The sequence below is a fragment of the Corvus brachyrhynchos genome, unplaced genomic scaffold (genome assembly GCF_000691975.1).
Source record: "Corvus brachyrhynchos isolate BGI_N302 unplaced genomic scaffold, ASM69197v1 scaffold142, whole genome shotgun sequence".
Classification (NCBI taxonomy): domain Eukaryota; kingdom Metazoa; phylum Chordata; class Aves; order Passeriformes; family Corvidae; genus Corvus; species Corvus brachyrhynchos.
In genome coordinates this window covers 5268897-5279794 of record NW_008237226.1, presented here as the reverse complement: position 1 = coordinate 5279794, position 10898 = coordinate 5268897, and the positions used below count along the sequence as shown (strand labels likewise).

At 42.0% G+C, this 10898-nt stretch overlaps 1 protein-coding gene across 6 annotated transcripts in view; it reads right to left on the bottom strand.

Annotated features, from left to right (window-relative positions):
• Positions 1-10898, bottom strand: part of DYNC1I1 (dynein cytoplasmic 1 intermediate chain 1) — a 174060-nt gene that overhangs the window by 72271 nt on the left and 90891 nt on the right. For all 6 annotated transcript variants that reach the window (XM_008629916.2, XM_008629918.2, XM_008629917.2 and 3 more), the window contains 2 exons: positions 2655-2817; positions 1397-1496 (listed from right to left, as the gene is read on the bottom strand). In XM_008629916.2, coding sequence (XP_008628138.1) covers positions 1397-1496; positions 2655-2817 — 263 coding nt within the window. The remainder of the gene's footprint in view (positions 1-1396; positions 1497-2654; positions 2818-10898) is intronic.

The following is a 10898-nucleotide window of genomic DNA, read 5'->3' as shown; positions in this document are numbered from 1 at the left end:
CCCCCCCCCCCCCCCCCCCCCAGCCACACTCACTGGGACCCCCCCAACTCTTCTCCTCTCTGCTGCCTCCACGTCCTGAGTGCAGTCAGCTGCCGCCTTGCCTGGGAAGTACCCAGAGGGATGGAAGCAGCTCTGCTGCCATTTCAAGGGGAAAGAGAGAAGCACAGATTCAAAGTCCCTGTGCTCCTTATCCACTGCCTCTCTCCGGTCTGCACACATCATTTATGTACTTAACCTTGACCACTTGCTCTGCTCATGTGCATATCTAATGTGGTGCAGAAAGAGCTGCTCCTTCTAAGATTAGGCAAAGCTTGTTCTTAACACTGGGTTGAACTACATCTATAGCACCTTTGCTGCCCACACCAGGCTGCACCAGGTCTCTGGAGACCCTGTGGCATGACTGAGGCTGGGTTTCGGGCCAAGTGGGCAGACTGGCTTGTGCTCGCATTTTTTAGCTCCATGTCCTCTTGGAGCAGTTTTGTTGCATCTGTATTGTGGATTTAGGAGCAGAGTGTCCTTGGTTCTCTCCACAGGGAAACCAGATGCTTTGCTCCAGGCCAGAACCTAGGAGCAGGCTAACAATGATGAAACAGGACAAGGGGGGCTGGAGTAAAACCAGAACTAAATTAATTTAACAGGACCTGTGATGATGTCTGTGTGTGCTAATCCCAGCTCTCCAACAGAGTAACTAATTAACCTGGTTTCTGTACTTTGCTGATGTGACTGTATTGGTTTTGGAGAGTTTAAGCAGGTCTATCATCAATTTTTTTCTGCAATGACTGCCTTGCAGTGCACAGAAACTGGGTACATTTCAGGCATGTTGCTTTGGTATGCCCCAGGGCAGCTGCAGTCTCCTCTTCCATCACTTGAAGAGAGGACCCAGCAGTTTTTGAAAGACCTCTTTTCAATCTTTTCAAATTGTTCAGATACTTTCACCTTTTTATTTTTAGTATATTAGAAAAATTAATTTTATTTCTCACCATTATTTTTTAAATTGTATATACTACTATGTATAGTTACACATATTTAGTAAATTAATTTTAGTTAGTTTAATTTTAAACCTTTTGTCCTAAAAATGTTTGCATGGGCTGAAGTAGTGAAAGGGAAAGGAAAAGTAAAGACTTCATCTTGGTAGGTTTGTTAACCTAGGGTTCAAACACAATATCCTGATTTTGAAGACCAAGTAACATATATAAAAAAAAAGAAGCTGACAGCTTCATTATTGTCCATTACTCTTCTTTACAGAGAAATGTGCTTTCACTCACACAAGGCCCTGCTGTTATCTCAAAAATAACATCCTGCTCTGCATAAAGAAGAGCACACAGAGGCTGCCCATAAGTTTCACTGGGAGAAGCGGAAGTGATACGGAAATATGTCTCCCAACTTCACATCTTACCTGAAGAGACCAATCCATGCAGGTGACGACACGATGCTTTGACCAGTGCTCATCATAAAACTGCCGGTTAAAGGAAAGATTGGCTCCTGCTTGAACATCTCTGTGTGAATTCAAACAAAGTGATAAATTTTCAAGTACCAGGGCTCAAATGCTGTTAAAAGCAGTGCAAAGTTTTCGACTACTTCTCAGATCTCTGCTCAGCCTGGGGAAGTCTGACACCTTGATTTAATTGCTCTCACTGACTGTCTGGCTGAAAATGATGCAACAAGGAACGCATTTTAGATCTGTTTCACAAAACCACATTTCTTAATTTCTCACTGCCTGCCTGACTCTTCTGGGTCACTCTGGGCTCTCTGCCCTCTTTGTCTCTCAGGATGAACCCAGCCCTGGCATTCAGTTCCCCCTTTTCTGAACCTTCACCTCCAAGCTATAACCAAACCTCTCTTACTTTTGACTCCTGAAATCTTAAAGGTACAGCACCTCCTCCCAGAGGTGGAGAGAGCAGATGCTGTGTGACACTGTAAGGACAGGCTGAAGTTCAGTGCTGGTCCAACACTGCCACACTGATACACTCAGCTGGTCCATAGGGATGGTGTTCTGGGTTAACCTCCAGTAACTTCAGTGCAATACAGCTCCTGATTTGCCATGAGGCCTCAACAGATACATAGCTGTTAAAACCTATGTATTTCCTCTCCAACTAACAAGTTTTACTGCTTTGCTCCCATATCAATTCTGAAAACAAAACTTGTCACTTCTTGTCTTAGCTGTTTAGATTGCAAATGCTTTGGGAGATCATAATTTTATCCCCACAATGCATGGTATAGTGGGATCCATTACAGACCTGAGGCAGTAGTAGAATATAAACAACACTAATTTGAATCTGTGAAAATATCATAAGCACACACATGTACACCACTGGAATGTACACGTTTACATGTACATGTGTATACACACATTTATCTATTTCAGTTATTTGTTCAGAATTTTAAATTTCACCCTAAAAATGAAACAAAAAATTAAACCAGCTGAATAATATGTCAAGTTAAAAAAAAACCAAAAACCCAACCCCAGATCAGTCAAGCACAAAGCTATTTTACAATATAATTTCAGATGACAAAGTAACCCAGGCCTTCACAGAGAAATTTTGAGCTTTTCTTAGCTGCAAAAATGTTAAATTCTGTTTAAAGTTAAGGCTTCCTGTTACTTGAATTCTCTTCATAAAACTCATTTTACAAAAGCAAAAAAACCCCAAACTGACCCATCTTTCTCTTCTACATCTCTGCCACTGTAGTCAAAGAAGATGTCTGAATCTTCAGCCAAAGCTCTCTCAATTACACGTATTGTGCGGTCAAAAAATATCAGGAATTCTTCTGAATGGAGAACTTGTTGCTTTTCTTCTTCTGTCAGTTCTCTAGGAGGAGCTTGGAAAATGAAAAGATATAGTTAGGAGTATGACATTTCACCCCTTTCCCAATGAATCAACATCTTCAGTGGGTTTCTTTTGACATGAAAGCTTGCTGTAGCAATGTCAGGAGAAAAATCAAAGCTTTACTCTTAAAATAATGACTAAGAAGTTTTTAATATGTCTAAACATACTCCTGTATATTCCCAGAATGTAGCCTCTACATAGACGAGATCCTATATCTAATGTATTTATTATTCTGAAATGGAAAATTCTTAAACCCCCCAAATTAAATAAACGCAATGTTCCTATTTCAGGAAATGGCCATGACTGACGTTTAGGCAATACCTAACTGGAAAAGCAGAACACTTATGTAACAGAGGACCTGTCAGAGGAGCTGAAGATAAAATAATCTTCTTAACTTATACTACAGTTCTTTGTATTAAAAGGGCTCATATAATCTCTCCCTTCACTTCTTCCAATTTCTACTTGGTGTCACTGATAAATTCTGTCTTTGCTTCAGAGCTTTTGTGAAGTAATGAACTGAATAACCAAAGATATTCTCTGAGGCAGAAAAACTGAAAGCAACCAGCCAACACCAGTTTCTTTAAGGCAGCGTTATTCCTTGCAGAGGAACCCTAAGACTCAGAGCAACAAATGTCACTGAGCCATGGGCAAAGCTGCCCTGGGAGGGGGAGGGGGTGTCTTGGGCAGCAGTAAGAATAGCATGACCCCCACAAGATGAAGTTGATTCTTTGCATGTACACAGAGATGATAAACCTTTACTTCCAATATTTCCAGTTTGGCCCTTCATTTGAAAAATACTATGTTTATAGAATGCACCAATGCAACGTCTCCATCAGTTTAATGACCTGTTGGTAAATTTTAACTCAAATGTGAGAATCAGGGGGAATGAAAGTTGAGATGCTGCTGTTACTACAGTACAAAATTCTATTCTCAATTACACTATCAGGGTCATATTGATATTGCGGCAATATTGTGTATCGATTATGCATTTTCCCACATGTGCTTTTGAATCATCATTTTGGTTATACTTCAGAATTACTTGTATTTCAAGAAATGACACTAATATCTTTACAGTTACCCCAAACCAACCCTGCAACTAGCCTGAATTCCGAGCATAAAAAGCTCTGTTGACAGAGAATTTTGTTCCAAATTTATAATTACAAACACAAGCAACATATCATAAACAGATTTATTGCAAAACTACAGAGAGTCCTATGTAAGAGTTTAACAAGTGATCAAGGGTCTCCTACATTTGGCTTTACACTACAGATTTGAGGTGTTTACCTGTGAAAATGAACTTGCAGTCTCCCTAGGCCATACTGGGTTAAAACATCAGCAGCCAAAAAGGGAATTCAGCAGTTCAGAGAACACCCACTATACAGTGAAGTTTAACTCCCAGCCCTGTCATACATATCTCAATGTTTAATTAAACAGTGAGTGACACAGTTTCAAGCTGCAACTCAAAATGATTTTCTAGTTTCTCTGCCGTGCCACACAGTTGCTTTCAGTGATCAGGGAGATGTGGCCCCTGCTAACCATCTGATTTTCCTGTGCTTCGCACTGGATTCATGCACTCCAGTGCCCGAGTACAATGACACGACCAGGCCCCAGGGCAGGAACGGATGGGAAGGCACAGCAGCAGGCAGGAGGAGTGTCATGGTCATCACTCCTGCAGTACTCAGCTCCCCCTGCTCTCAGAGTTGCTGCGGTTGGGAGAGGCTGCTATCACCACACTTTGCCTCAAGTTTGCCTCAAGCGGTCAAAGTGTTAGCTCTGAAAGACAAAATCTCTGCTAAACAGAGGGTAGGAGGAGCAATTTGGCCCTCAGGAGACCGAGCAGCTAAGAAGTTAGAAACGCTAGCCTTTGATGATCTCCTGTGGCCTTGGCCCTATGTTTCCTACCAAGCAGGTTAGTGGTTCCTGTGGAGCTCCACACATCCAGAGAATATCTGCATCCCCCCACATGGTCCCCCTGAGCAGCAGAGCGACAATTACCAAGCAGGAGCACGATTTGCCCCTAAATGCTTTACACAGAAGCAGAGCATGTGGAAGGAAAAGAATGACTAGCAAAAAGTACAGCTTGACCTATTGCAGCATCTACTGCTGAATAGTAATTGGCACTGAGGGAACTCATCTGGCAAGGAAGCCTGTAATGAGGCAATATCCCATCGTCACCACTAAAGCACTGCTTTCTGAGAATCAAAGACAACAAGCATGACAATGCAGCAAAATGGCATAAAGAGGGGGAAAATAACTGCAAAGGCAACTGGAAAACTCATTTAAAGCTGCTCCAAATGGTAAAAATTATTTTCTAAATCAAATCCTCTCTACAGCTTGGAATATAAATTTATTACTCAGTCATTTGCTGACTATAACTGCAAAGCAAATACAACCCAAAATCAATAGAAATGGAAAGGCAAAAAATAAACAACTTGGGAGCTGTGGAGTGCTCACAAGCAATGGTGGCACACATGATTGTAGTTCTACCTCAGCAAAATCTCCCTTGCAGTTAGCAATGATCTGTGGGAGGCCAGCAGTCTATTAAACCATCAGGAACACCTTGGCTAAAGTTTTTAGGGCATAAATCAGCTTACCTCATTCATCTGACTGACACACCAGATGCCCCCTGGCGAAATTAAGCTTCATATTTTAGCCTTATTTTCTTCTTTCATTCGGCTGCCTCTGAAGTTTTATTTGAGGCAATCTCTTCTTACAAGAATGTTAACATCATTACTTTTTCCAGTCTAAAACATTGCTATAACTACTGTAAATACATGAAATATAAGCAAAAAGCCCCAAACAGACAGGTTTGCTCTTTCAAATACGGAGGTTTTCTAACCATTTATCTTTCAGAGCCATTTCAATTTTCTCCTTGTTCCTTCTCTCTGTCTGTCCATTACCTCAAATAAAATAAAAAGAATCCATGTAATTTTCTGCAATTTTTTTTTTTTCTTCCAATCTGGGAGCTTACAGTGACTTTGATCTCAGCTTTCAAGAGACACAGGCTCTCTTCAAGGAAAACTGAGAAACTTAAGTAGCTGATCAAAGAGGTTTTTTGTTTTGTTTTGTCACAGAGACCTATGTGATATGACAATATTTTCAGAAATTCCCTGCAAGAATACAACATTTGTCATCAAGTATCTGCTCTCCCTGGCATAAAACCCAAACCAACCACATCTAACCTTCTGTGCTGAACAAAGCCCAGTGCAGTGTGTAGTTTACCGCTGCTAAATGTTACACGCTTATTGCCTGGAGTGCAATGAGAACTCCTGCAAAGGAAGCTCCATAGTTTGCTCGTTTTGACACCACAGCTTCCTAAGGAACTGTTGTGCCTGTGCTCTGATCCCACCTGGAGGAGCTGAACCCATCTGTGGCCCTGCACAGCTCATGGCAGCAGGACCCATGGTGCAGCCACCAAGTCCTGCCTAACAGGACCAGCAAGCATCCCATCTGTCCACGAACACACCAAGACGTCGATGGGATTCTGCACCCACCAGCAGCCTGCTCTCCAAGTGGCTCTGGGGCTATGATGTCAACAACATGTATCAAAGAAGCCCTGTGTTCATGCTGATGTATAATACTGTACAAAATAAAATGGAATTTACATTTAAAATTAAATTGCTGTACAGAGCAATATATGCACAGAGGACACCACAGGGAAAGAAATTGTGAGGTGTATCTGTAATGAAAGATATTATATACTTGTGCTGGAACAGGAAGGTCTAGAATATGAAACAATAATTGAACATGATGTGAACACAACCAATTTATTCAAGACTTATTTACAAAAAATAGGAACATTTTATCATTTCATGTGACTTAACATAATCCTCAGAAATACCATATTTCACATCAGGTCCTTTGTCCATAAATTTCTTTGGACAAAACAGAAAGAAACAAAAAATTATATTAAAACATCTTCTTGAATCTTTAATAAAATTGCTGCAGACTCGTTCTTATTCAGCAGAAGCATGTTTGTCGTAAATACAACATAAATAGGTGGGTAACAGTGCAGGATCAAATTTACAAATATTCAAGTACCAGGATTTGAGTCTTCTCCCAAGAGAGCTAAAAAAACCTTAAAAATATATATAAAAAAAAAAAAAACAAAAAAAACCAAAACAAAAACAAAACAAAACCCCACATTTAAATAAATATAAAAAAGATTCTCCTGGAATTGCAGAAATTCTAAAAACCTGACAAGAGAAATGAAGTCCGTTAAAGGAAAAAAAACCAAACCAAAAGAAAAACACCAAAAGGAGTAAGTGAACGAAAGAAAGGGCAAACTAATAGAAACAGTAAAGCAGGAAGCAGCATTGCTATCAACCCAGAGATATAATGAGAGACAGAAGGAGATTATTAAAACCCCTTAAGAGCTGTATTATTTCTTTCAGCATCTATTTAAATCCATGTAAACTTTAGACGTGCTGACGAGGGAGGATGGCTGAAAGGTACAGGGTGAGAACTGCAAGGTCTGAAGTGGCTCTCAGCAGCTTTCAGTCCTTGCCTGCTGATACCTTGTGATCCTCCCGTTTTTCTAGTGCTTTGCACTTTCATGTCAGGCTTGATACATGCCATATCCTGCTTGCCGTGTGCCATACCATGGCTTGATATATGTCATGTGTTTGTTGTGCTGGCAAGTCCCTTCATGGCATAAACATAAAAAGGAAGATTTCAAGCTTTTTTCAGGGATTTTTTGATTCTGGAGTAGCAAGTTGCAGAGCCTTAGATTTGAATCTGTTCCAGGCAGGGCTGTTCCCACTGACTGTGCTTCTCCAGGGGCCATGTTGGACACCATCCCTGAGCATGCCCGAGCTGGCTGTAAGGACGGGTCAGCACACCTGAGCTCACTGTGGTGTTGGCGGCAGTGAAACCATGGCATTTCTGGCCACGACAAACCTCACCACAATGTGTCTTGCTTTTCCAATACTGATGCCTGAGCTGTTGAGAGCGAAACCATCCCCACCAGCCCAGCCTGCTCTGTGGACACCTGAGCCCCATGCACCGGGCCAGGGCAAGAGTGAGGCACAGCAGGTCTTTGGAGCTGCAGATCCCAGCCTTTCCCATCACAGCCCTTCATGCAAGTTTCTGTGGGTATTCCCATGGCTTCAGATAAATGCAGGCTGAGGCCCACTTTCAAGACCTAGCCCGTTCCGTTGTTCATGTGGTTTCTACTGACACAAAGAGGAGGCTTAGGTGGAGTTCCAGAGCTCTCTGGTGGTGGAAAGCCCCATCCCACTTGATGCCACAGTTTGGGACCAGTCTCTTGTTTATGTGGTCAGGAGAGGCTGGGAACAGGCAGAGCCCAGCCCAGTTCACCGTCAGGTATCCCACACTCAGTTCTTTCAAAAATAATGGGGAGAACATGCACCTGAGACATGGGTGGCAAGAGGCAGCCTCACAGAAGAGGCACAAGGTGGTCCCAAGGCTTCATACACTTCAAGGGGTCAACAAGTCAGTTCTTCATCTCCCACTCCACTTTGGGGGGCTTAAGCTGTTGCTCTGCCCTTTGAACCTCCATGGCAGTGAAGGTCTGCAAGAGGTGCTGTGCCAGGCAGGCTGCCTCAGAGCAGGTGCACTGTGTGTCTTACAGTGATGCTGAGACATGTTCAGAACCAGGGTCAGACCCTGCCAACACCCATGACTGCTGAATAATCCCACCAAACCCCATAGAGCAACTCTGGGGTGTGCGGGGAGAAGATGAGGAAATTAAGCATGCAATAAATGTCTGTAGAATTAAATTGAACTACCTATAAACCATGTTGAAAAAAAAAAAAAATCACGTTTCCTCTTAAAATACCATTATAAAAATAGAGCACTCTTGTCCTGTTGGCTTGGAGAGAGGGAGACTGAACAGACTGGATCCAACCTGTAGTTTTTATCCCGAACTATTTTTGAGTTATATTCATGAAAAAGTGGTCTGCCTTTCTCTCCCTGCACTTCTCTCTCCCATGGATTTTTTCTTAACACTCCTATAACTCAAAAAAGGCCACGCTGATTTTTTTTAATCTGTTAAAAAATGTGCTCCCTGAGCTGAAACCAAATTTCAGCCCAGAGCAAATTTTTACGGCTGGGTTATAAATCCCTGAAAAACAGGATTCATAATGGAAGTGCTGACACAGCCTTAACTACTATATAGCAGTGTGAATGGCGCCACTATAATGTCTATTAGAGATTCTTTAAAAAGTTTGCAAAATATTGTCTTGCCTTGCAGAGAAAAAGAAGCCAGAGTACTTAATGCCAACATAAACATGCTTTTAACCCATTATGTGCTAATTTGCAGAAAAGCTATTAATTCTGAGTAGGCACACAGAGTGCAGCACCGACAGGAAATGTTCTTCTAAACTCCTGTTTGACTTGTAACGTGGTTTTAATCACTTCCATGAAACACAAACGATGGCTTCAAACTCTGAATGTTGCTCAGAACATGAGAAGGGTGATTACAACAGAGAGGAAAACGGGATTTTGTAGGCAAAAGGGCTAAAGCCAACAGGGAGAGAATGAAACCAAACACTAAAAAATGGGACTCCATTCCATGTCAGTTTGGGAATGATGGCTTCATTTGATTCACAGCATTTAATGCCTGTCACCAGCATGCCACTGTTTTATCCACCACAACACATACTGCAGGTCAAGTTCACTTTCTATCAGGCAATGACCAAGTTTTCTTCTTCCTTGAGCCCAATCAAATGTTAGCACCTCACAAAGCCAGTTCTGCTAAAGCAAGCTGTGCCTTGATTTTACAGTCTGCAGCTTGTGTGCCTGAGACCAGCCCAGATGATCTACTGCTCCTGAGGGTCTGCTAGGCAGGGAAGGGGAGCACTGCCATCTAACTAAAACACGGCAAAGAAACAAAAGATGTTGGCAGTGGTGGTTGGTGAGTAACGTACATAAAAGGCTAACTTGAAATCCCATTAAAAAGTGAAATAAATCAGTTCAGGTTTGTATTTTGATTTTTTTCTTCTTCTCCTCTTGCAGGAGTTTGTGCTTTCTCCCCATGTATAAGCATTAGCATCACTTTTCTGTGGGAATAAATGGGTGTGGGATAAGCTGTAAGTTGAATACTACAGGGACATTCAGCAGCTCAGGACAGTGCTTATGCATGGGGTGCAGTGGCAGAGGTTTTTATGGCTTTCCGTTGCCATTAGTAAAAGAGATACTGTGTTAGGCCAGTGACTGCAAAAGCCCATATGCAAGTTGACCTCACAGTTTTGGAAAGAAGGGTAATTTTCATGAAAAATGAAGTTTTTCTGTTGCCACATTTCTTGCTCATGTCCTCAGTTCTGCCTTTGCAGACCTGCCTGACTCCTGTTCCTGCTGTCTCCACTGCTCCCCTCTGCCCATGGCATCAGTGGCTGGGGCCAATGGGAGAAGCAGAATGATGAGAAGCAGTGGGGGGTGACTTTCTCTCTCTATATTTCTACAAGGACCCAAATGAGCACTGCACACTGCAGGACTTATGGCACGGGTGATTTCTATGATGCTCTTAAGAGGGAAGGAAGATCAATTTGTAATCAAAATGGTATGGTTGGTACTGCAACTCACTTCAGTGGGTGAGGACAGCAAATGTGGGCATTGTGTACCAGATTTTTTTTTTTTTTTTGATACTGATGAAAGGTACCAGTCTCCCCTGGATGAGAAATAAGCATCTGCTGCTGTATTCCCAGTTAAAGATTTCATGGGCTTCTATGTAAAACGATTCCATACTTTTCCCCTAGTGAGATTATCTTGGGAAAAACCAAGCTCACAAAATTACTCTGGTAATGACCACCATAGCAAGAAATTACTTAGGCCCTACCTGAAGAAGTAAACTACCTTTGAAGAGGCTAAACAGAATTTGAGCAGTCCTGGCTATACAAAGTAAGAAATGCTGGAGAAGACACCCATTTCCTTCCACCCTGGAGCTGCTGCTATTCCAGTTCTTTTTCTCTACTCAACACAGGGGTGAGCATTGACTGTTGAAGGCATTGATACATTAGAATAGCCAATAGTCTTGTAAATTTCTAGATGAGGAAGACCAAATTTCACATCCTCCTTCTAATTTGAAAGCTAGGACAGGTCCAAGAAAAGGGA